Source organism: Sebastes fasciatus, chromosome 13 (assembly GCF_043250625.1).
Source record: "Sebastes fasciatus isolate fSebFas1 chromosome 13, fSebFas1.pri, whole genome shotgun sequence".
Classification (NCBI taxonomy): Eukaryota; Metazoa; Chordata; class Actinopteri; order Perciformes; family Sebastidae; genus Sebastes; species Sebastes fasciatus.
This window is the reverse complement of record NC_133807.1, coordinates 24,551,216-24,578,109: the sequence shown is the minus strand read 5'-3', so window position 1 is coordinate 24,578,109 and position 26,894 is coordinate 24,551,216. Positions and strand designations below refer to the sequence as shown.

Below are 26,894 nucleotides of genomic sequence, written 5' to 3'. Positions count from 1 at the left end.
TGGGAAATGATGTAACGCACTGACTTTTGCATTCATTTTTCATAGATCAGAAGGATTTAGATAAGCACATCAGTGGAAAGGAACTTTTCAAGTGAGCGAGTCCTCCTGTGTGAATCCAGCATTATGCCCTTTTCATTATTTTTTTGGAGTGCACAAACAAAACATTGCTTTTTTGAAAGAAAGGCCTTGAACTCGCCTGCAACATTTTTCACCTTTTTTTTCAATAATCCGCAGCCTCAGACGCTCAAAGACAGCCTGTACAAACAACAAAATGCATTTTTTCTATACTCTTAAAAAAAAGCCCTTAGTAATACTCTTGGCAATGGGTATGCATATGTGTATGCAAATGATGTTACTGTGCAGCATCAAGTACAGCTAAGGAAAGTGTTTTAAAAAGGATTTACAAATAAACCCCCTGCATACACCGTGCATGTGTGGCATGTATTCAGCTGTAGACAGGTGCTGTGAAGTGAAGATGCTGTGGTGATCAGGGTCGGTGGGCAGTGTCAGAGAGTACAAAGTGAGAGGATGTGGACTGGGTTTGAATTAGTGCCCAGTGGAGTAGCTGAGCAGGGCAGCGTGGTTGTAAAGTGAGAGAGAGATAGAGAGAGGAAAAGACAGAGCAGAGTTGCTGGAAATGAAAATTGGAGATTGCGGGCAGGGATAGAGGGAGAAATAGACAGAGCGTGTGCCTGCCGACTGTGCCTGCAGGGTTATTATCTCTCCCATCCTAACCAAAAGGAGAATAATAATTAGGGGCCCATTGCTCCGTCACCGTGATTTTATTCCCCTCACTGGCACCGACACTCCTTTCACATTGTCTTTAATTAGCTCCACATCGCTTAATCAATACGGCCGCGACCGTGACAAAAACAATGGCATGTGCATCCTGTCGTTCGCCGCGCGAGAGAGAGAGACACAGGAAGCGGCGGGAAGAAAGGATGAAGTGTTGACAGACAAGATGAGAGACGAAAATGATATAAAGTGGCATTTCAGTAGGAGGGGGGCAGAAACGTCATGCTCTGATAAAAAAAACCCTGCTCTCATGATGATTAGAGTGTGCACTTGTTTATTTACTATTCAGCTTGTGTGCATCGTAGCAAGATAGATATATACACTGTATGTCTGCATCTTGTTGCATCACAAGATGAGAAGAAAAATTTCAAACCGGTTTGATAATAAAGCCTTCAGATGAAACTCGTGAGCTTGTATTCACAACATGGGATGTCGTGTACACATATGCTTGGCGTTCAAGTGGTTAAGTCGTGAAGAACACTGCTGCTAAACGGGCAATATCAACGTTACTGTCAACGTCTAATAGCCATAGAGGTTAACAATTTAGCAAGCTAGCAAGTGGGTAACATAATGCAGGAAATGCAAAGACAATCACAGAGGAAAAAAGATGAGGCTGTTGGGAATTTCAACATTTTCCTCAGACATATTATATAATTACGAAGTAAAACAATATACGACTAAAATCACAATATTTTAACTTATTGTGCACCGAAAAATTTACTTCCATGGCCTCCGCCATTTCTGACAACGACAACAAACACGTCACAACTCGTGAACTCGGAGCTTTCAGAATCTTTCCACTTACGAGGTTGTGAATACCACAAGAGGGGGGCGTTCATATGGACTCTTCTCCTGAACACTTGTTGACGGATAGTTTGTTTAAATATCACAACATAAACGTCCATTATAAATGAATGGGAACCTTTGTTCATCTGTCTTTTTGGAGGTGAAAAGCTCCACAATCGCCTACGGGCTTAGCTCTCTCGCCAGCCGGCCAGTAACGCTCACAGACCGCCTACAGAGCAGCAGGAAGTGGCGAGGGAAGAGGTGAAGGAAATAAAAAGCCTCTGACAGGGCAGAGAGAAAGCTGCTGAGACAACATGACCCTTTTTAACATCACTAATATTTGTAGGGATATCAGTCCACTGTTTTGTTGCTCTAACTGAAAAAGCAGTTTGAGTAACGTCAATTTTATCAAGCAATGTTTTATATTTACCGTCTCCCCTTGTTGATGATCCTGTTTGTCTGACTTCATTATGAGCTGTTAGAATAAATTGTTTAAACAATGCAGTATCTTATAAAGTAAACAAACATAACATAAACAATAAAAATCAAAGTTGTATTTTTCGATATTATTGCAATAGTGGTACGAGTTTTTTGTTTTTGTCCAGTGCTTTAAGAGCTGGTTTAAAGGCTAAAGCCAGGTCTAGCACTGCAAAATACATCGCTTTAACTGTTGCATACTGCATTCTACTCAGGAACGCAGGATGTACTGCATTCTGCATACTGCCTCGTCAGTAGTATATAGTAGGCGGTTTCGAATACAGCATGAACTTTCTAGTAAACAAACACATCGTGCGCAGTGTGCCTCTCCCCATCCCACCTCTACTGAAATGCATCTCCTCCATGTTGCCGGTGTTATGTAGAAGTCTGTTCCCCCGTCGAATAGTTTCCCTCCTGTTAAAATACTAGCACCCCCCTCGGCAGTTAGGGTTAGGGATACGGGTTTGTTCAGGTTTAGGTAGGGGGAGACACATATAGACGGGAAACAGTACTCGACACAACACCAGTGTTATGTCGAAGTCACCGGCCTTGGCTCTGCAGTAAATTGTGCACGGCCTGTCAGACACTAGTGGCTCCGTTAGACCGCAGACATAATATTATGTTAATCACGTTGTCCTATTGCTTATTATTAATGCAATACAAGCTGGATTTTGCGCCGTGACGCTGTCAGCACAGGTTGCTGATGACGGCTACTTTTTAATTTGCCAGAATGTGTCATAACAACAAATGTCTGTTCAGCCGGTTGGCATGAAATCAAACCGGTGTAAGCTCATACGTCAAACCGGACCGTCAAATCCAGAAATCGACCCAACTCTACTCAGCTGTATACAGTTGAGTATACCAACAGTGATGGTGCTATCATGTCAGACGATGCTATGGAATCTGATGCAGTGATCCTCGTTATATTTTTGAGCAGCAGAGCTGAGTGCTTCGGCCACACTAATGGCGATGTGATGAATAGGTATTCAGGAGAGGTCTCTCTCTTTAAGCCGTAGTGCCTCAGGCTACTAGTCCTCTCAGGCCCGGCTCTCATCTCTCACTCCTCTCAGTTAAAGCAACAGCATGCAGAGAGGCTGGTGCAGAGATCTGCTTCAGGAGTGCTTCTCACTTGTCAGGCGCATTTTTCTACTCAGTATGTTCTGTGTTGATCTTATAAAAACAAGACTATTAAATGTGAATTAATTTACACTGTGTGTGGGTATAATCTGTTGATTCAGGGAAGTGCCACTAAATGGAGAATAAGAAAATTAAAAATTGTCAGATTTTTATGGGCCGCAAGAGTGTAGAGTCCTCCTTATATATAAGCCTTTTCGAATTAACGCCAACACACAGTGGCTGTGCAGAAGGGGACCTTGCACAGGTGTCATTAAAATTTAAATTAGTGATTTAATCTGCGGGTGGCAGAAATGTCCCCACAATGTGTCACCCTCTCAAGCTCATTATTAAAGGGTATTTCTGTCATTCTAATCTCCCACGCTTAGAGGTTGGATCTTATTTTCAATTCATTCCTGTCCATTTTACCAGAGGCAATCAGGCAATAGTCAACAATGATGTGTCCCGGGAGGAATGAGCAGACTGCCATGTCTTAAAGACAGCAAATGAAAATATTTATGTTAACGATTAGCAAAGGAAGCGCCTCCTTAAGGGGGAAAATCATCTCCCGTTCTCTCCTCGTGCTGCACGGAATATTAATGCAAGGAAGGGATGGCCTTTCTGATATCGCATCTCCCAGGCTGCACTCACAAATATCATCATTAAGCGGCATAGATCTGCGTCGTGCTCAGAGTGAAGAGCACGGCTGCACGACATCCTGCATCAACTGGAATCCTGCAGACACACTGTTTATGGAAATCCACACACACACACAGCAGCTGTTTGTCTGTGTGTAACCCCTCACAGAAACACGCATTCTCAACATCCTACAATGTAATTCACATTTTTGGGGAGGAGAGCTGAATTGAGATGGTAATGCAGGACATGGACCGTATTCATTTGCTCTTAGCTCAGGATGGGAAGGATCTCTGGAAACTAGTCAGACCGCCAAGCATATTGTGTACACAACTTCCCATGTTGCAAACACAAGGTCACAAGATACATTTGAGGGCACCGATACTAACTTAATATATCCAACTAATGGACCTACAAGCTGGTGATGTCTCCTCTGACACAATAGTTTAACATCGACACTGCAAGCCAGGGCGCTGATTCCTTATGACAACTTTAGCTGGCAAGTTAGCTACTTGCAAACTTAACTTAGCTGATGCAGGTGGTCTCACTTTCAACATTGTGGATGTAACCTTCAATCCAGTTGCTGCATCCCTTTGTTTGGATTATTTTGGGGATCTTTACAGATGTATCTGTCCACATTTGATTGCTTCAACACCTAGCTGGTGTACACAAGTCCAATGTGTGGACCATTTCACCATAGCCTTATAGGGGTTCAAGTGGTTAAGTCGTGAGAACACCGCTGATAAGCAACGGCAATATTAATGTTACTGTCGGCATCTAGAAGCCACAGAGGCTAACAACTGAGCAAGCTAGTAAGCGGGTAACAATGCAGGAAATGCAAAAGCATAATGACAGAGGAAAAAGATGGGATTGGGAGTATCAACATTTTCCTCAGAAATATTATAAAATTTAAATAAAAACAGTATACGACTAAAATTTCAATATATTAACTTATTACTTCGCCCATTCTGACAATGTCAACAAAAACGTCACAACTCGTAAACTCAGAGCTTTCAGAAACTCTCCACTTACGAGGTTGTGAATGCCACAAGATGGGGGCGTTCATATGGACTCTTCTCGTGAACACGGTAAACATGACCCCATTTGAAGGCACCATATGACAGCGGGCCAACGCTAGCTAACGCAAGGCACTAACGTTATCTAGCGTTATGTATTTGTTTGCCAGATAATATTTGTGTTTGTCAGCGTAATTAGCGAGCAGACATACTGTATAACATCTTCATTTTGGTTTCAGTCAAAGTTTAGGGTAGCAGCACTATCACAGTCAGAGCAAATCCACAAATTCACCTGGAAAACAAACACATAACGTTAGCGTTTGCCGGCTGACAAATGATCTGTTGGCCAACTTACTTAATGTTAAATAGCAACTCGCTGGCCCTTGTGGATGTAACCTTCAATCCAGTTGCTGTATCCCTTTGTTTGGATACTTTTGGGGATCTTTATATACACGTATCTGTCCATTTGATTGTTTCAACACCTAGCTGGGGTACAAGTCAAATGTTTGGACCACGTCACCATAGCTATGTAGCGGTCTGACTAGTTTCCAGAGATCATGACGTAAGAGTAAAATGGCCGTGGTGTAAATATGGTGTATATCACTACATTCTAGGGATGTCACGAGAACCGATACTTCGGTACCAATTCAGTACCAAAATTCTAAAAATGTGACGGTACTCTTTTTCTTCGGTACCGAAGAAAACTACCGTGAAATGAAGGAAGAAGACGTGAAAGATGGCAGCTGCTGCAGCGCTACCTCCGCCTTAACTCGTTGAGAAAACAAATAGCAAGAGTCGGGTATGGAAGTACTTTGCGTTCGAGGCGGATTTACAAGGAGTAATAATAGATTCACAAAAACAAGTATGCGGTGCAGTATCGGTGCCGTCGTATTTTTCTTTCCAAAGGAGAAAATACTTCCAATTTAGCAAAGCACCTCAAAGACATCCAGACAATATTGTTTGTTTTAAATACTTGAAGGCTACATGCCACTGTTCTGTTTTGCAATGTTCAAATGTTTTAAAAAGGAGTGCGTGTTGAATTACATGGGATTTCTTTTTTTTTTTACCGTGGTATCGAATTGGTATCGAGAATCGTGTAAATTCACTGGTATTGGTATCGACTACTAGATTTCTGGTACCGTGACATCCCTACTACATTCACCATACAGTTTATAACCGAGTAACTGCTGAGAGATCCAGCCCGATGAACCAATGTGACCCCCCGTGGTGAAGCACTAGCAGACTCTATAAGGCCACTCTTTACCATTAGGGCCTCTACATCTCCTCTTTCCTCCCACCAACACGTTCCCACTCACAATACTTCTCATCTCACACTCGGCTAACTCCACCGAATATAATATTCAACATCTCGTTTCTGCTCTGTACACTCATTTTCTCAAGTTTGTTGACATTTTCCTGTCTGTTTGTTTGTTTAATCGCCGAACGGATCAGCGGCTCCTCATTGTGACAATGCAGCAGATTACATGGCTGGAGTCGTCGTCGGGCTGTTGGAGGAACTAACACAAGACTGTTTATTTATACTAATCATTATTTCTCCTCTGTCCCACCAGCAACGGCAAAACTCCATAAAAGCACACAAGCTAATTTGTTTATCTACAAGTTTCTCTGAACCATGTTTTGCCCATAACTCCATGTGGCTGTAAATTTAATATTCAGTTAGGGGCTGTTTGGGGATTTCTCTCCACTGCACACTGTGCCTGTGTTGCACTAATAATGTGTCCCTAATTAAATGTTACAGCTTCTCTGAGCATTAATGACCTGAAGACAGAGGATACAAATGGAGGCCTCAGTGTGAGCTCTGACAAAAGGAGCTGGACTCGAGACTGCGGGCTGGTTCTGTCCCTTCATTACCGATATACGGTTATAGCTGATGGGTTCTGGTCATTGTTTGCTTCCTGACCATGTCGAGCGCAGAGAGAGAGCATTAGAAGATTTTCCTCCACAATTGGCTGCTGCAAACTCTCAGTCAAGCAGACTGTAATTGGCAGGATATCACCGCTCCTCTCTGGTCCTGTTAGTTTCGCTGTTGCAGACGTGGCAGAAAACAGACAAGATGTAAATTCATCACCTCAGGGAGTTTCGAATGCATCACCCATCCTTTTCTCTCTTTATCGGTTTCTCTCGCTGACTCTCTCTGCCTCTCCTAAACATCACACTCTCTTCTATTACCCTTTTGTCTTATCTCTCGTCTTATTCTTTGGCTTATTTTCCTCTTGTGTAACCCACCACGGTGGTTAGCTCACGGTGATACCTTCACTCTGTGACATTTGTAAACAATGACTCAGACAGACCAAATGAGAAAACGCAGTCTTGTCCACTGGTTGCCTCTTTAGTCATCTAACAAGGCATCTCCGATAAGATCTCTTCTGCAGGTGTATATAAATATAATTAATGAAACAAGGCACTTTGCTGGCACAGTAATGATGGAACAACTCCAGCAGTGCAGATGCTGTATTAAAAATGCTCTCAGCAGCAACAGTAATATTCTAAAGACAGGTTTCTTGTAGACAAACATTACTTGGTGCGTGCGCATTCAGGGGGCAAAACAGCTTTGGCAGCCGTTGTAATTAACGTAGATTTCGCATTGTTTGTACATTCTTGTTGACTATACTTGACCCCTGCAGAGTCCGACCACCGTATTAGTATGAGATTTGTTTAATATTATCACCTGTTATGACGTTGGATCAGACACAAGTGTGATTCGACTTGGGAGACCAGGGTCTGGTTGACACTTTGGTCAGAGTTCAAGTTACGTGAGTGATGGCCGTCGCCAGACACATTTTCCCCAGCGATTCCTCAACAGGTATAACGTTAATATAAAACTGGAGACTTGGATTTTGGTCTGGTTATTATTACAATTAGTCGCACAATAGCTCTTTGTATGTCGGGCAGGCGAACATTTAGCCTCAAGTCGCAAACACAACGCCAAAAGTCAATATTCTATTTTATCAAAATTGCAGACATGTCCGATTCAAAGTTAAACAAACCTTAGCTAACGTTAGCTTCCACGGCTGCTTGTTGTTGTTGTGACCGCGGGGGAGAAGGAGCGGTTACCCCGGCAGACTACCAGACGTCTTCTCTACCGGCGTGAGCTTTCCCCCGCCATAGTCGTGTAACGTTACAGCCAATTTACAGCCGTTACAAAGTCTTGCATCACTCTTAAGTTTTAAGGCATAGTTGCAAAATATATATAATTATTTCCTTAGATTCTGGGTCGATCATTCTGTTATTGATCATTTTCATCGATCTGTGGAGGATGACAGCTCGCCATGACCGCCCGCTGCTCTGCTTATGCTGTGTGTCTAGAATGCTTTTGCTCATCAGGTCTGGATCCATAATCTCCTTCAGTTTTTATCAAAGACATGTGATCCCCTCTGAATATTAAACATTTTCAACCTTTTCCGCGGTTGGTGCATTTTACTGCACAACAACTCCTTGTCATCTCTGCCTTGGAGCTTGGCTCGGCTAGACATGCCGTGCTTTCTGCCCGTTAGCTGTGCGAGCATCTTCGTGATGACGCTGCACAGAAACCCATGTATACAGAGGTCTAAATATCAGCATGCCAAAACAGAAGTGTTTATTAGCCGCTATTTGAAGGAAAAGATGAGGTTTCCAGCACTCAGCAGAAGTCAAGTTACCATCTGGATGAAAAAAAACTCAATTATTGTGGCTGATAGTGGCAAGGCCAGCGCCACGAGTTCGGTGAAGAGCGTTTTGAAGAGGCGGATGGCCATGGGAGGGGGGGTCTCAATTAGCAGGCTTTCTATGAGCCTCAGCTACCTTTCTTTCTGTCGGGCTGAAGACTCCCAATTTGCCGTCGGTAATTACTCCATTTACAGGAATATCTTTCCCTACGCAACAGAGGGAATGTTTGATTAGCTAGTTGGGAGAAAAGGTCAGGATGTGGTGGTGGCTTTCTGCTATTGGATCAGGAAAACGCTGAGTACTGTTGGTAATCAGGTCATGTAGCCAGGAAATGATCATAGTAATTGTGCGTGTGTGTGAATGCATGCGCGGGGGCAATTCAACTGGGCACATTTAACACAGGAAGTGCAGCACTGGGTCTTATTCAGCTGGTACTGCTGGCATAAGTAGGTGCAGAACAGTGGATGTAGAGCCAAGCTGTGCTGCAGAATGCATGGCAGCTGATTGCCGCATGTAGTTTCTCGTCTATAGCTTTGATCAGGCCTTTTCTTTAGCAAGCCTTAAAGCTAAAATGTGGCGCCCTGCTTGTCCCTGATTGAGCTACCTGATATATTCAACCATATACTGTTCATTCATACCAAATACCCTACAAATAATAATGCACGAGCCCCCATGGACTGTTGGGATTGTAATCAAGGGAGCAATCAGGAGCAATCAATCCGTATATGAATAAAATTTGAATGGATCTTCTAGCAATATATTCATGACACTTCTAGGAAGAAGTACACTGAACGAGGATTTCTCCAATGTCATGTTTGCTTGGGAAAAGAACTTCAACAGTATCTGTCCCTCTGGTGGGTCATTAAAAAGCAGGTTGAGTGGCTGCTAGATTTTGGGGAAACATAAAACTATTGTAAAGACGCCTGCAATTGTCCATCTTGTGTGTAATGGTGCAATTCTGAAGAAATGTTGTTCTGGGTTTGAATATTTGCTTTAAAATCTTAAAGGAACAATGAGTAACATTTTGGGGGATCTATTAGCAAAAATGGAATATAATATTCATAACTGTTTTCATTAGTGTTTAATCACCTGAAACTAAGAATCGTTTTTTGTTTGTTTAGAATAAGCCCTTCATATCTACATAGGTGGCGGCTCCTCTTCACGGACTCCGTCATGTTGCTGCGCCATGTTTCTACTGTAGCCCAGAATGGACAAACCAAACACTGGCTCTACAAAGAGCCTTTCACGTTTTTATGTTACCCGAGGGCCACCGTAGTTCTCCGACACGCTTGTGAAACTGCGGTAACGTGAGCCACAGAGTGTAAAACCGTGGTACCGCCACCCGCAGTCTGACTTCTTTTGCTCCTACAGTAGTGTGATTATGGTAAGGATGGCCTCTGAGCGAGGAGAACGGCGTTACCACAGTTTTGCACTTGGCGGCTCACGTTACCGCAGTCTTGGAAAAGGAGGAGTGAGTGGAGGTGTACTCAGCTGGTTGCAATCTGCACACAACACCACTAGATGCTGCCAAATCCTACAAATTGTACCTTTAATAAAAATAATAAAGAATATCCATACTCGATCAAACAATATATTACTGTATCAATACTGTTGTTAAAGCATTTGAATTTTACCGGTACTTTTTGAGCATTTTGAGAAGCAAATTGAGAACAGCAGAGGTTAAGAGGCCTGGTGCTTGTCCTGGTCTCAGATCTGCAGTCTTGCCTTGTGATATATTATGATTGTTGTCTTCACAGTGAGTTGATTAGATGGGCTATAAAGGCTATACTGTAAGGACAATGGATGAACTCACCACAGGATACTGTAGGTGTGTTACAGTCAATACAGCCAGGCAGACACACTCACTGTATTGATTTTCTTTCTCACGTGTTCCCACTGGAAGGACAGATTTTCACCTGTTAACAAACATTATTGTAGTTAAGCACTATTGACCTGTTTTGTTCTTTACGTTTGTTTCATACAGTAGTGACCGAGATACTGTGTATTACGTGCATGTCACAGCTCAACCGGGCCTCTCTCTCAACACTGTGGCAGCCACCATTAGAGGGTATTGTGGACATTTCACAGCTCAGTGGAGAGAAAGCGCGGCTCATGCAAGTGGACACAAACACGGAGAGGCTTTGACACACACAAACAAACCCATGCATGCATATGTAAACACATGCACGCAGAAATGGACACATTTATTGGAGATTATAGTGCCTAAACTGTGCTGATGTAAGCTGAACATGCCAAGGTTATCGACTAGTTTTTATCGCATCATGATTCATATACTGCCAATCGCCTCTGTGGTCTGAGTGGGACAGAGATACTTCATTTGTGGTGAACGCTCACCGCTTGAATTATTGAACATATTCAACTCGATAGGATGTGTTCTCTGCACTTTATGCATGCAGGGCTCGATGCATGTGTACTCTGTAATCCTCCAGAGGTCTCAGTCGCTACTATAAAACGTAAAAGCCCAGATGAGTTTCCTTAATCAAAGGCCCACAGGAGCCGTTAATAGATTAAACACTCCATGTTGAAAGCACACCACTGTGTGTGCCTGCCTCAACCCTGGGGTACAGCCTCTTTATGCCATTTAAATAGTTGCCATGGTAATGAGGTCACGCTTTGTTTAAGCTGATTTTGATCCTGATATATTTAGAAGGCGGTGGGCCTCCATGTCCATCATCTAATTAATGAATTATGACTCAGAAAAATAGCCAGTATTCTTAGAGCCGGATGACTCCGGCGTCTTTCAGAGCTCAGGCGGGGGCTCCGTTTGTGTGCTGCCTCAGTCAAAACTGCTCTGCATCACTGTGAAGGAGGTCTGTGTAATTAGCTGAGGTGTAATTCGGTCCTGGATTTCAGCTGTGAATCTGTAGCCGTGTGCTCACAGTGAGAATGGCGTTTTCTGCTCCCCTGTATCGTTATCTCACCCAGAGCTCGTCCCTGTGACCTCGGGGCTTTGCAGCGCTCTACTGCCATCCATGGGTGTTGCACAAATGCTGCCATTTCTGCAGTTGGTGGCCATTTTCACCGTTTGATCTGATTAAAAATGCCCTTTATAGAGCACACGCCCACAGGCTAGGAGCAGAGTGGATTGTTTTTTTTTGTTTATGACAAAACACAAGGCCATGTTGGCATGTTTATGCGGGAGAAGCTACACAACATGTGTGCATGTAGATGTTCCACAGTGTTGTATCTACAGTAGGGCTGTCACAATTAATCGATTAGTAGTCAATTGTTAAATTAATCTGCAATTATTTTGATAATTGATTAATCGGTTTGAGTAATTTTTGGAGAAAAACAAACTAAAGATTCTCTGATTCCAGCTTCTTAAATGTGAATATTTTCTGGTTTCTTTACTCCTCTATGACAGTAAACTGAATATCTATGAGTTGTGAACAAAACAAGACATTTGAGGACGTCATCTTGGGCTTTGGGAAACACTGATCAACATTTTTCACCATTTTCTGACATTTTATAGACCAAACACCAAAGGCAGCAACTAACGATTATTTTCATTTGCGATTAATCTGTTGATTATTTTGTCGATTAAATGATTGTTTCGTCTATAAAATGTCGAGCCCAAGATGACGTCCTCAAATGTCTTGTTTGCTGTCTGAACCATTTAAGAGGCGCTGGATTATTTACACAATATTATCATATGTGTATTACTAACACAATATCAATATTTAATATTTTAAATATCACAGTCATCGGCAATACCGGTATATCGCAACACCCCTACTCTACTGTAGGGCTGCATAATTAATCAACTATATCGAAATCACAATATGGCCTAATGCAATATTTGTTAAAGGTGAAATGTGTCTCAAAATATAATTTTAAATTAAATATTGTGTTACTGCAGAGATGTCCTGTACTATACATCATTTTCTACAGACTTAAGAAAACATGTTTTTCAATGAAGATAACAATAATGATGTAAAAATTATCATTCACTCTAATATCGCAATTGCAAAATCAGTCAAAATAATCACAATTCGATATTTTTTCAGCCCTAAAATACAGTATGTCATGCAAATCTGAGTCCAGGCATGCAACAAGAGACAGCTACGATCAAAAGTGTGTGAGCTCAGGACAGAAATAGTAGAAGCTCAGACACATGCAGGGTAAAGGAGAAACACATGATATGATGCCATTTTTTCTCATTGCCAGAGGGGCCGAGAGAGACAACACAGAGAGAGAGGAGTTAAAGGCTAAATAAAATTCACAGAGAAGGAGAACAAAAGAGAGCGACGTAGAGTCGGAGATAATGACACAGCAGACTAGCAGCGAAAATGAGGCTGGCCAATTATTAGAGTGGAAATTATGAGGAATGGCTGTGAAAATTAATGAAAAGGGATTAAATTAATACAGGTTAAATGGCTGACTTCCTCTCTCGCTAATATTTAATGAAAGCTTGTTCTGCCAACAGACTCTGTGATTAGACAGTTGATTGGCAGAGCCTGGAACTCTTTGAGGTATGGCAGATTGTCCTCATGACACTCATTGTTCCCCTTCCTTTATTTGGTCCATCACTTTACAAAAGATGGCATCTGACCTGCACTCTGTGAGAGGAATTTCAAGTCTGAAAGTGCACTCCACTCTACGCGAGTAAAGCAAATACATAAGTTATTAACAATGGGCTCGGATGATAAGACGCCTTGAAATAGAAGAAAAGGGCACAGCGGTGAAAACCTCTGAGAGAAGATGTGATGTGTGGAAGGTGTCTGATGGTGGCCTCTGTGGCTTCGGTTATTATACATTCAGCAGGTGAAGCATGCACACTTTTGTTTTTGGCACACAGGCTGTTCTCATACACCGTTCGTAGCTATACCTATAAGAAAAGTGATGCACTGTAACTCGTATATATACACCACAAAATCAATTTGTATGTAATCCACATAACAAGGAAGTATAAAGAGCAACAAACATCATGAAGGAGGTCGGGGTGGATGGTTGGTTTAAAAAACACCAAGCTTTCGCCCCAGGAGGCCGGTGTTTGTACCCGGTGTGAAACCAGAAGTCAACATTGATTTATTTGTCATGTATCTTCCATACTTAACACCACTTCCTGAGTTATTTTAACCCAAACCACAATCGTTTCCTAAATCTAACCAAGTAGTTTTGTTGCCTAAACCGAACCAAGTTGTTTCCTGTGAAGACAGAAGTTTATTTTAACAAAAACTGGAGCGGAACTTGACATGTGTGTCAGGTGTTGCTGGATATTTACAGGAAAATGCACAAAAAATTATGAATAACTTTTCGTAAGATGTCATACGAACTGTTGTATGAGGATACATTGTGGCACAAATGAATAAAAGTTATCAGTTCTCTATGCATTGCATTTGCCATCAAACTAGAGAGAATAGAGTCGTTTACACTGAAATTACAAAATCAGAATGCAAGCTAAAGAAAAGAGAGAATAAAGAGGGCTGGGGAAAATACATACAGTTGCCTTTAAGGTTTTATTTTGATGTGGTATTGATCTTTTATCTGAAGAAATGGGAGAGTCTTAATCTAAAGTCACTAGGGGTGGGGGAAAAATGTATATAGCATAGTATTGCGATATTTTGCGTGGCAATATTGTATCGATACACGGACGTCAAGTATCGATCTTTTATAATATAAACTATCAACCTCTTAACAATCCGATGGCCGATATTCTGTCTTCCAGAAGGCTCAGAGTCTTAAAGCTTGAGTAAAGATACAGGTATCTAAACCTAACAGAGTGAAAACTGCATCTTATTAGATAAAACAGATGTTGACAAACTGCATAATTTGCAGTTGAAAAAAGGTAATATATCGCAATATATCTTATTGCAATATTCAGCAGATCGCATAATGTTTAAAATCGCAATAAGATCGGATCATGACTTAAGTATCGTGATAATATCGTATCTCTGGTGATTCTCACCCTTAAAAGTCACTGTATTTTAATCTATACTAGCATGACCAGAGTCCCTATAGTGATATTACAGGAATAATAAAGTAGCATGTGTCTAATTTGGTCTCTATATTGACTACTATTGTACAAAGACTATTATATGTCAGGAACTCTGTTCAGTTGCAGCTGCAGGCTTTAGAAGCTGTTATCTGCTCATGCCAAATGTGGTAAACAACATAACTAGCTCAGACTGCTTTATGTCTGCTGACAATTGATGATTATTAGATATCAGAATTTTGCACCCACTCATTTAATGATCACAACAAGCCCAATTGGGTTATTTTGAGATCAGAAAATAGCTATTTTGTGATCGTGAAAGCTCGTTTTATTATTCTGAGTTCATTAGAAAGCAAAACCTAAAAAGAGTTACACACACATGGCCTCTACCAGCGCCCACTATAACGGCTTCCAACTTTGTGAGAACCAATTCTGACTTTTCCTACGTCATCATCAAATAGTCCTTAAAGCTCTGTTAAAATTTGTTTTCAGTTAAGGTTGTGGACAGGCATGTAGTTGTGGACGAGGTGGTTCTCAACCAGGGGTTCTAGAGGGAGTCCCCAGATTAATGGGGAATAGTTTATTTAATTCCCTGTAGAAGGGAGTCCAATGTGAGTAAGAGTCGTAAGAGTAACTACTCTGATAATAATAATAATAATAATAATAATAATACATTTTATTTGGTGGCGCCTTTCTGGACACCCAAGGACACCTTACAAGAATTAATTAAAACACAGACAGATAAAACAATATAAAAACAACAGGACATGACAGAGACATATTTGTACAGACACATAGGATGGGTGATGAGTGCTAGAGAGAGTATGCCAGTTTAAACAGGTGGGTTTTGAGGAGGGATTTGAATGATGTGATATTTTCAGACTGCCGGATGTGTGGGGGGAGTGAGTTCCAGAGCCTGGGAGCAGAGCAGCTGAATGCCCTGACTCCCATGGTGCTGAGGCGTGAGGTGGGGGTAGTCAGAAGTCCGGCTGATGATGAGCGGAGGGAACGGGAGGGGGCGTACTCCTGGAGGAGGTCTGTGAGGTAGGTGGGGGCGAGGTTATGGAGGGCTTTGTAGGTGAGCAGGAGGTTTTTGTAGTCAATCCGGGATTTAACAGGGAGCCAGTGCAGCTGGATGAGGATGGGGGTGATGTGGTCGGAGGATTTGGTGCGGGTGATGATCCGGGCGGCAGAGTTCTAAATGATTTGGAGTCTGTTGAGTAGTTTGATGGGAATGCCAGAGAGGACAGCGTTGCAATAGTCGATTCGGGATGTGACAAAAGCGTGAACCAGGATTTCAGTGCTGGAGTGGGTCAGGGATGGGCGGAGTCTGGAGATGTTGCGGAGGTGGAAGAAGGCAGTCCGGGTGATGTTTTTTATGTGGGATGTAAAGGAGAGGGTGCTGTCCAGGGTGACCCCAAGGCTCTTGACGTGGTTTGAGAATGGTACTGAAAAGCCATCAATGGTGAGGTTTTGAGCAGTGGTGGGTTGAGATTTGGAGATGTTGTTTTTGGAGCCGATGAGGTTTCACTTTCTCCATGGTTATGTAATTGACAACTATAAATCTGGTTTTAATCATCTTAATCTAAGAACCAAAATATTTTCAGATGGAGGTCCCTGAAGCAAAATCTTATCAAATTTAGGGGTCCTTCACATGAAAAAGGTTGAGAACCACTGGGCTGGGGGAATGCATTATATCAAATAGAGTCCTCAACAGTTTAGAGTAATGTGTGTGTGTTTAGTGTCCATTGGCATAAGGCATTTATTCAGCATTTTAGGCAGTCAAACTGTGACCACTGAAGGAAAATTCAAGATATCAATGTGCTGCATGGATTTCTACTCACAGTAGATTGTCCAGCTTACTCCTTGCACAGTGGCCACAGTGGTACATGGGGTGGGTGGTCTCATTAATTATCCATGCACCATCTTGAATGATTTTTCTTTTGCAGTCAGCCCTCTTACTTCAGTACCAGGTTTGATTTGAGGAGTACGGGAGCTCGGTTAAATACACATACAAGGATAAAGTCCATGTTTAAATCTTTGCTGCCACCCAGTGAATCTGATGAGTACTGCATTCTCTTTAGACAAAAGGAACTATATATGATACATTACAAAGCATAGGTTTCCTCACCCACACAAATCTTGCAAGCATGTTAATATCATTTCATTATAAATTACTAATTTTCACATTATTTTGATTGATTTCTTGTTTAACTATGGACATATCAGAGAAGAACTATTAAAGCTCTATAAGGAATCACCTGTGAAATGTTATCAGATGTAGAGCTGCAACGATTAATCAATTAGTCATGAACTATTAAAGTAATTGTCAACTATTTTGATAATCAATTCCATTTGAGTAATTTTTTAAGAAAGAAAAAGTCAAAATTCTCTGATTCCAGCTTCTTAAATGTGAATATTTTCTGTTTTTTTTACTCCTCTATGACAGTAAACTGAATGTCTTTGAGTTGTGGACAAAACAAAACATTTGAGGACGTCATCTTGGGCTTTGGGAAACACTGAAAGACATTTTTTAAAATTTTCTGACAAAAAAACTAATCGATTAATCGAGAAAATAATCAACAAATTCATTGACAATGAAAATAATCGTTAGCTGCAGCTCAAATTAGATGATATATGTGATGTATTCACTTGGCTCCAGTCTATTTCCAGCATTACCCTGGACATGGCGTAACCCTTCTAAAAAGCAGCAGTGTGTTTGTGAGTGCGTTTACTACTTTGCATGGAACCTTTTTCTAAAATCTCTGTCAGTGTGATTCGAAACAGCGCTGCCACATGCTCCCTCACATCTCCTTGACACATAAAGTGACAACTACCTGTCACCGGTTTCACTGTAGCACAACAACAAATGACATGCAGTGGCTCGCCCTAGAGAGGCAGCGTATTGGGTGCACTTCCTCTGGTAACCACACGGGGTCAGTCTTGATGCAGAAATAGAGGGAGAGATGCTGATGTGGGAGCCAGCAGGTGCAGCTGAGGAGGACTGACATTTTTTGGACGGGACTCAGAAAGCTGTCTCTTCTCATATCACTTCACAGTTACACCCCACACAGAGGAGGCCGTATCACTCACCCAATGTGACTGTGTGGGGAAGGGAGCCCATCCATGGCTGACAAACTGAATAAGTCAGCAGAGCAGGAAGCAGGCACGGAAAGGAGATGACCTGGCCGTTTTGTCTGAGTAGGCCGTTCTGTCATCATTATTCATGGTTGTTTAGGGCGTAAAATGACACTGCCAGCGAGCCAGCATCTTGCCGGAAACTGTTGCGAGGAGAGGCCTCAAGCTTTAAGGGGAAATGTGATACACCCTCCGGTTCCAAAAAACACTCATTTCATCTGGGCCATTGCGGTAGAAGTGAGTGAGTGGCAAAATCAGACAGTTATGACTCGCAGACTCTACTCTAAACTTCAAAACACGTCTTAAATCCATCCTGACAGGCTCGAGGCGAAGTCCCTGAGGTGAAATGACATTAAAATAGGCAGCGAAGTGATCGGTATGATATCTGACACTGGCTTACCTGACTGTGCTGAAAAGCTAAAGACATTTGGATTATAGACCTTTTCATTGCCATTATGTTGCTAGGGCAACCGCCTTGGTTTACTTCCAAGTTCCTGTCAGCTATACTGCATTAACATACATTACAACAGGAAATACAAAGGGGCCCATTTAGTGTTAGAGTCCTCGACTAGGACTAAATTCTTTCAAAATGTAAGCTTTAAGATTCCTGTGAACAACTGTTACAGGTTTTAAGGTTAACAGGTGCAAATATAACTTCAGCTTGACTTCAGTCAGTGATATAAAAATCATAAATTTGTATTTTAGAATACAGCAAAAGAAAAAAAGACTTAACTCATATCATGTAACCTGAGTTCTTCCTCCTCTTGAGTTGGTTGGGGGCAGCGAGATCTTGCTACATCACGTGATCTTGCGAGGATCTCGAAATCAAGCGAGAATAGCTACTCCAGTGGAAATGGTATTGCCAAATTTCTTGCCAAAACCGTGATATCGCCCAACCCTGTCCTCGATGAATTGATTAGTTGATTTAATCAACAGATCTGCAAAACTGAGTTTCTCCACAAAGAATCACAGAAAAGCACCACTTTAAATCTTGTGTTACCAGAGATGTGCTCATAAGTTTCTTGGAAATAAGTCATTCAGCATGAAAAAAACATTAAAAAAACACTAATCGACTAAAGAAATCTTACCAAAACGACCGATTAGTCGCCTAATCGACTAAGAGGGGGAAGCCCTAATTGTTTATGTTTAGAGCTGCAATGATTAGTCGACTAATCGACTAGTAGATCGACATAAAAATAATTTTAATAATCGATTATCGTTAAAAGTAATTTTCCATGCAAAAACAAATGCTATTTTCAGCCTCTCAAATTTGGAGATTTCCTGCTGTTCTCTGTTTTACAGTGTATCATATTAAACTGAACCTCTTTGGGTTTTGGACCATTTAAAAGACATCATCTTGGACTTCAAGAAACTGGGATAGACATTTTTCACTATTTTCTGACATTTTAGAGACCAAACAACTAATCGATTAATCGAGAAAATAATCGACAGATTAATCAATAATGAAAGTTGTCTAGTTTGGAAAGGTCTTTAAGCACCACCACTTGAAAAATAACATGCAATCCCCCTTATTTAAGGAAAGCATGTTAAAGCAGCCAGTTAACAACAAATCCATGATTTATTTATCAGTTCATATCACATTCAAGGTGTTTTGACAGCTTTAATCTATTCCATCATTCATGTCAATTCGATCATCAGCCGAATCTGACCGTGTGCTCTAGTTTCAGAGCATAAGCAACAGCAAGTGTCAGGCAGTGAGTGTCAAGACGACATGTAAGTGAAGATGGTGATATGGTTACGCCTCAGGCAGAGTGGAGTCGGTAAGATACTGGTGCGAGCTACAGGCTGATTTAGGATATGTCGTGAAGCAGAATGACAGATGAGCTGTCAGAAGCAGCCGTGGGCAGCAGCACCTGGATCTCTCCTACATTAATACCTCGCTGCCCATGTCTCCTCTCACGAGACCCTGTCCAACCTTAAATCCCTCCATCCAGTATACAGATGAGGACAGTTTACTGTGCCCGGGATGCCACATAACATTGAGAGCACAGATCAGCCCTCTGAAAGCAGAAATGTGTACGTGACACAGACACACACATCAAGATGTGAGTCATAAACGAACAGCCAAATGTCAGAGAAAGAGAAAAGAATGGATACATGCATGCAAAACAGGGCTGGCAAAGAACAGAGCAAAGGCTGAAAGGGAGGGGTTGAGACAGGGAGGCAGCCAATGCGCAGCTCTGCATCTTGAGGAAGAGAGGGGAGAGAGAGGGAGAGAGAGAGAGAGAGGGAGGGAGGGGGTGAGGTTGAGGCAGTTCACTCTGAGAGGGACGACTCCAGCGTGATGCTGTTGGATGTGAGCTGCTCTCCTCTACCCAGTCTCTGGCTGTCCCTCTGACTGAGCCAGTGGTGTGTGAGTCTGGTGACTGTGCTTCACCAGCTCTGGTGCTCGGCGGGCTGAGGCAGAAGCTGACTGGCCGGTTCCCTGCCTGGGCTGTCTGGAGCAGAGTGACTGGAGCCGAGGAGGTCCAGGGCAGGGCAGGGTAGGGCCGGCTGTAGGGCCGTTTGCGCCGGGGGGCCCCACGGGGAACAAACATGAGCGTTCCCATGCTAAAGATCGGGGCGGTGCTCAGCACCATGGCCATGGTGACCAACTGGATGTCTCAGACTCTGCCCTCTCTGGTGGGACTCAACGGGACCACCATCTCCAGAGGGGGCACCTCGGAGAGGATTGTCAGCGTGCGTATGACTTCCTTTTTTTTTGTTGTTGCAAGTGCACTGTATTTGTCCGTGCATGCTCTCGCTGTGAATGTGAGAAAGTAAGAGATGAAAGAGAGTGACACAGCAGACGACAGAAATGGAAAGATACTGAGTTTTAACTACAGATTGGTTTCCCAGAGGGACGTACAGATGGGAGTCTGTCTCAAGGGGCTATGATGTATTAATAAGAGAGAGATGATGGAGGCAGACATGCATGTTAGAGCAATGTTTCAACCAAACGTGAATGATGCACACGTTGGTGTGTGTGTGAGTCACATTAAGTATAATGATGCTGAATTGTGGGGCTTTGTGAGTGACGGCGAGCGGCGGAGGGCGCAGTGTGAGCGGCCGCGGTAAATCATATGTTTTTTGCCAGGGTGACGGGAGGTAGAGAGCTGCTGCTGAGTGATGTTCGGGCTGATCCCATCTGTCAGTCACCTCCAGGGTGGGAAGGAAGGATGGCGTTCGGATTCAGAGGTGATGGGGAAGACGGGGAGGTTGAGACAATGTCTTATTTCTCCCTCGCTCTGTTTGTCTCAAAATCCTCTCAATCCTCCTCTCCCCTGTAGGGAGGTCAGAGGTATAGAGAGGGCGTTTTGTAACTTTGCTGAAGTTTTTTGCTACGGTTTTATATTTTAATGTGAGTTTCTCTTCCGTTTAATGCTCGCACACAAGTTTTATGTGTCTGCCTGTGTCAGCGTGTTAATGGGAGGTAAGTCAGACAATGAGAAATAACCGGCAGACGAATAAATTAGATATTTTCTGATTCATCAGCGGTTAATGGCTGCCTTTGCCTCTATCTTGAGTGTGTTTTTATGGCACCTTACCCATTAAGCCTTGTTCTGTTGAAATGATTGAATGAAATTGAACGTCCCAAGAGACCTGTGGCCATCTGGATATGTGTGTGTGTGTGTTTTAATATGTACCCTGAGTATGTTTAGACATTCCAGTCTCAGGGGTGAAGGTCCATCTGTTTGAAGAAGAGCTTTATAATTTATAATGGTTTGTTAAAACATCAGTCTTCCCGCTTTATGTCTCCTTAATGTTGCAGTGAGGTGTCGGGTTCAATGGAGTTTTTTTTTTAGAAAAAGGCATCTAAGCACCTTTTGTGAAAATGTCAAGCATGTAGCGAAAATCCATTTTGCTCCTAAATCTATCCTACAACGTGTACATATCTCAGCAGGTAATTTTTAAGTACAACATCAAATCATGATCTAATCTCTGTAAGAATGTCAGAGAGCAAGGCGTGTTTGAATTATTTACAGCGCTAAACTGTATAATCCTATTGAACACCCACCTTTCCCCCCGAGGGGTTATAGCCTGGATAAGCCATCCATTTATTTTCTATTCCGGTTTATCCTAATCAGGGTCAAGGGGTTGAATAAAAATGTTTCTTCTTAGTAAACTCATTCTAATCAACACTTGTGACTGGAAGTAGGGCTGTGGATTGGCAAGAATCTGGCGATACATATCATGATACATGAGTAACGATTCAATATATTGTGATTAGGGCTGTCAACGTTAATGTGATAATAATGCGTTAATGCAAATTTGTTTTAATGCCACTAATTTCTTTAATGCATGAACACAATCGATCTTTTTGGGGGTTATAGTGGGCTCAGTTTTAAAGCTAGAGTGAAGATCCTGATATCGTATGAAACTAGAAAATCTAAAGAATCCATTGGTATCAACTATGTCATACTAGCTTAGGAAAAACTGTCATGGCCATTTTCAAAGGGGTCCCTTGACCTCTGACCTCAAGATATGTGAATGAAAATGGGTTCTATGGGTACCCACGAGTCTCCCCTTTACAGACATGCCCACTTTATGATAATCACATGCAGTTTGGGACAAGTCATAGTCAAGTCAGCACACTGACACACTGACAGCTGTTGTTGCCTGTTGGGCTGCAGTTTGCAATGTTATGATTTGAGCATATCTTGTTATGCTAAATGCAGTACCTGTGAGGGTTTCTGGACAATATGTGTCACTGTTTTGTGTTGTTAATTGATTTCCAATAATAAATATATACATATATTTGAATAAAACAACCATATTTGTCCACTCCCATGTTGATAAGAGTATTAAATACTTGACAAATCTCCCTTTAAGGTACATTTTAAACAGATAAAAAATGTACAATTAATCGCGACTAATCACGGACAATCATGCGATTAATCACGATTAAATATTTTAATCACTTGACAGCCCTAATTGTGATGTATTGCGATACATTAAGCAATGCGATATATTGCGATTTCTTAAATTATATTTTAGGAAAACTGTAGTAGTATAAAGAACACACCAGAAATACACCATTTTAAAAAAATTACACATTTATAATGCATTCAAAAAACTGCATGTTTTTGGCCCAAACTGCATGCGATTATCATAAAGTGGTCATGTCTGTAAAGGGGAGACTCGTGGGTACCCATAGAACCCATTTTCATTCACATATCTTGAGATCAGAGGTCAAGGGATTCCAGTTTTCCCTCGCAGGGATGTAGGGACCCCTTGAAAATTGTTATGCCTGTTTTTCCTCGCCAAAATGTAGTATACGTTTGGAGCGTTATTTAACCTCCTTCACGACAAGCTAGCATGACATGGTTGGTACCAATGGATTCATTAGGTTTTTTAGTTTCATATGATACCAGTATCTTCACTCTAGCTTTTAATCTGTGCACACTACAACATCTGAAATATTGAATAGTGGCCAGACCCCACGGCAGATTTCTAAGAGGTTAATTAAAAAGCGATACAGCGTTTTGGAGAATCAATAAAGTGTCACACAACATAATATCGTGATTCTCATGTGTATCGATATTTTTTTTACATCCCTAACTGGGAGCATCATCATTTGCATTTCAAAAGACTGGATACAATGAACTATTATACATAGTTATGAGTGGATATTCCCTGTCAGGCAACTCTCATTCACCACCAATGGAGGGAAAAAAGAGGCTGCCGTTGAAGTTCATTTCATCAAAATTTCATCAAAACTGATGAGCCGGTTTGATTGTGCCAGGGATTATTACAGTATAACAGTCTGTTGTGATGGGGAACGTCTCCGCTTTGAGACAGGAATCATCTCCTCTCATAAACAATGGCAGCGAATAAAAGTTTAATGTAAAACCTCTCCTCAAAGTCTCATCACTAAAGTCCCATCACTATTAATGAGACATTTGCCTGCGATGATCTAAGAAGCAGTCATGACTCACACAATGTTTAGAGCTCTAATCAAAGACAATCACTGTGACACTGTGGTGCCGGAGTGCCAGTGGCCATTGCATTGCATGGCTTCTCCCTCCCCACCCTTGCTGGCACCCATGCATGCTACGTCCCATATTCTCCCAGCTCAGAGCTATTTTCAAAGTCTGCTTCACTGACCAGCTGATCCAAGAACACAGCTGACTGAGTTTGTACGGGCCTTTCTACGATGGCACTGAGCACAACACTGCCTGGATGCTTGTACACATCTGGATAGTACAAAACCATGTTCCTTAATGAGTGCAAGAGACCCTGGAAGTCTAACATGGAGCTGGTGTGGCTGCACAGGATGATCAAGCCAAGATGAGCTGTAGACCTGCCAGTCTGTGCACACACTAAATCTTATTTATAATCATATATTAAGAAATTCAATATTAATCCATTTACACAAATGGCATTCATTTTGCAGTTAGCTAGAGTTAATAGTCCTTAAGTGGACAGCACTAAAATCGTGGAAAACCACAGCACTGCTAGTTTTGCAACTTGTAAAAGCTTTGGTAGATAACACTGGAGAAACCAGCAAGAGTACACTAGATTTTAAATATCACGGCTGGACGATGTGGAGAAATTCAAATATCACAATATTTTTGACCAAATACCTCAATATCGATATTGTGACCTATTGAAGGGTTGACCATGCTTTTAATAAATATTTACACAATCAGATTTTTTATAAATATTCATCAGTAATGTGGATATAATGACTAAGTAGGTAAAGGCAAATAATAGAACAGCTCGAACAGTCTGGTAAGTTTAGAAAATTACATCACTTTACTGTAATGCAGCCTTTAAAAAGACAACACTTGCGCCATATTATGATATCCAAAATCTTTGATATAATATCGATATTTTGCCCAGCCCTGCTACATTCAACCAAAAAACCCAGCCCAGTGTTGCCAACTCTTTTCCAATGAAAGTAGCTGTCAGCACTACTGTAGCTCCAAAAGTCTCTAAATCAAGTCAGCAACACTGACAGTCTGTCGCTTCAGACCTCCATCCAAAGCCACTCCCCCAAAATGATCATTATGAACAACGAATAAGGCTATTGTTTATACTCACTCATCGTAACATCTGGGCCAAATGAAATGATTGGACGGTTTATTACAGTCCTGTGACAGCCACAGTTGCTGGATTTTTTTCTCTTTTTTTGTCAGAGCATTTGATTTATTGTCAGGATGTAATGAGAATTAGAGCTGCAACAATTAATCAATAAGTTGTAAACTATTAAATTAATCGGCAACTATTTTGATAATCGATTAATTGGTTGGAGTAATTTTTTAAGAAAAAAAATTCATCTTGGACATTTTATAGAGTTATATATAATAACTTTAATTTCATTTACATTTTAGCTGGAGGAAATTCTGGGCCATCCATCTGTAATGCACAGCATAATTTAGTGTAGTATGGTCAGGGATATATCATAACAAACATGTTTTCCAAGTAGTAAGATATATAATAAAAACAAGATTGGTCCAAGCATTGAGCCCTGGTGTACTCTACAAGTTAAAGTCAATGTAGAAAGTCTATTTAAATAATGTCTGCTGTACAGCAATTATAAACCACTTCAGAGATACCTGCTCACTGTCCGATTCTCTCAGGCTACATCCACACAATACGTTTTAATTTAGAACTCGTAACTTTTGCTATGTTTATTCCTATCATCCACACTACTACTAGACGTTTGAAAACGCTGCTGACCTCATTTTAGTTTGAGAACTCCGGGGTTGCGTTTCAATCTGGACGGGCGGAAATGGAGAACTTTAAAAATGATGACGCAGACTCCCAAGTTCGCATCTTGATTGGGTCTTATTAGTCACGATGTGTCCTTCCCTGATCACGAGAACCTTTTCCGGAATAAAACAAACGATGATCAGCTGTGATTACCGTGTAACTACCAGTGATTAATTTAACATGCATAACGAATTACAGGCGTTGCTGACTTTGTTGTCTATGCTAGCAGCTGTTGCGCAGTTAAATTCTACATTTTATATAATGCTGCTACTGCCGTCTGAATAGCACATTCAACGGACGCAGTGTTAAAGTAAAAGATAACTGGCACATCTTTTAAATAAGTACAATGTGTGTATGTGTTGACATGTGTGCGTGCAAGATGCACATACATAAATCATGAACCTTTACATACTGTTGCTGTATACCCATCAGACTACACTGAAAGACAGCACAGCAGTGTGTGGTAACTCACTCTTTGATATCTAAAATAAGAAAGCTGTGAGGCAGAAGAGTGAAGAAAATATTCCCACCATCAAAAGGGAGCCTGGAACAACAAATGGCAGAGTACAAAGAGCCGGGGCTCAGAATCTGATTGGGGTCGCCCAGCGTCTGTCTGTCAGCATGCGGGACTGTAAACTTCATCACATCCACTGTGCGAACCAATAAAGCAGATTGTAAAGATTGAATCTTGGCTATGGATTAAAGATTAAACACCGCGGACGAATTTTATATGAGCGCTTTGCTTTTATGTTTATCAACCAAACTTTATTTGAGTTCAGACCCTGACAGGTGTCCTCTATGTGCAATCTCAGTAAAAGCCAATCTTGTAATATCATTTTAAATTGTTTTGATACGTGAGCTAATGGTGTGATAGCCTGTGTACAAAGCAGTATTGATCCCAGACTCATAATCAGGCTTCAGACGTGGTTCATTTGCCATTACAAGAGTGTAATTTCAATCCAATTGAATTTATGCCTGAATCACTGCTTTGCCCTTCAAAAGCAATTTGATGATTTCAGTAGAGCTGTCAGAGTTAACACAATAATGACATTTTAATGCAAATTTTCTACTCAGTTTTACGGTAAGAGTGAAGATACTGTCATCATATGAAACTACAAAAACCTAATGAATCCATTGGTACCAACCATGTCATACTAGCTTGTCGGGAAGGAGGCTAAATAACGCTGCCAACTTACGCTAAACTTTGGCGAGAAAAAATTGTCATGGTCATTTTCAAAGGGGTCCTTGACCTCTGACCTCAAGATATGTGAATGAAAATGGGTTCTACTGTACCCACGAGTCTCCCCTTTACAGACATGCCCACTTTATGATAATCACATGCAGTTTGGGGCAAGTCATAGTCAAATCAGCACACTGACACACTGACAGCTGTTGCTGTCTGTTGGGCTTGAGTTTGCCATGCTATGATTTGAGCATATTATTTATGCTAAATGCAGTACCTCTGAGGGTTTCTGGACAATATTTGTCATTATTTTGTGTTGTTAATTGATATCAAATAATAAATATATACATACTACGGCTGTCAATCCATTAAAATGAATTGCATGCTTGTCCATGATTAATCGTGATTA

General features: G+C 41.5%; 2 protein-coding genes across 5 annotated transcripts in view; one reads left to right on the top strand and one right to left on the bottom strand.

Moving 5' to 3' along the window:
* olfm2a (olfactomedin 2a) overlaps window positions 1-26,894 on the top strand; it is a 74,864-nt gene that overhangs the window by 18,018 nt on the left and 29,952 nt on the right. Inside the window, exon 1 of one of the 3 annotated variants that reach the window (XM_074656364.1) lies at window positions 19,852-20,283. The exons of 1 other annotated variant lie outside the window; for it this stretch is intronic. In XM_074656364.1, coding sequence (XP_074512465.1) covers window positions 20,140-20,283 — 144 coding nt within the window. In that variant the 5' untranslated portion in view covers window positions 19,852-20,139. Of the gene's footprint in view, window positions 1-19,851; window positions 20,284-20,526; window positions 20,658-26,894 lie in introns of those variants that run through there. One more of the 3 variants, XM_074656366.1, reaches the window with a different exon arrangement.
* Window positions 1-26,894, bottom strand: part of rdh8a (retinol dehydrogenase 8a) — a 180,740-nt gene that overhangs the window by 135,785 nt on the left and 18,061 nt on the right. The window lies entirely within an intron of this gene.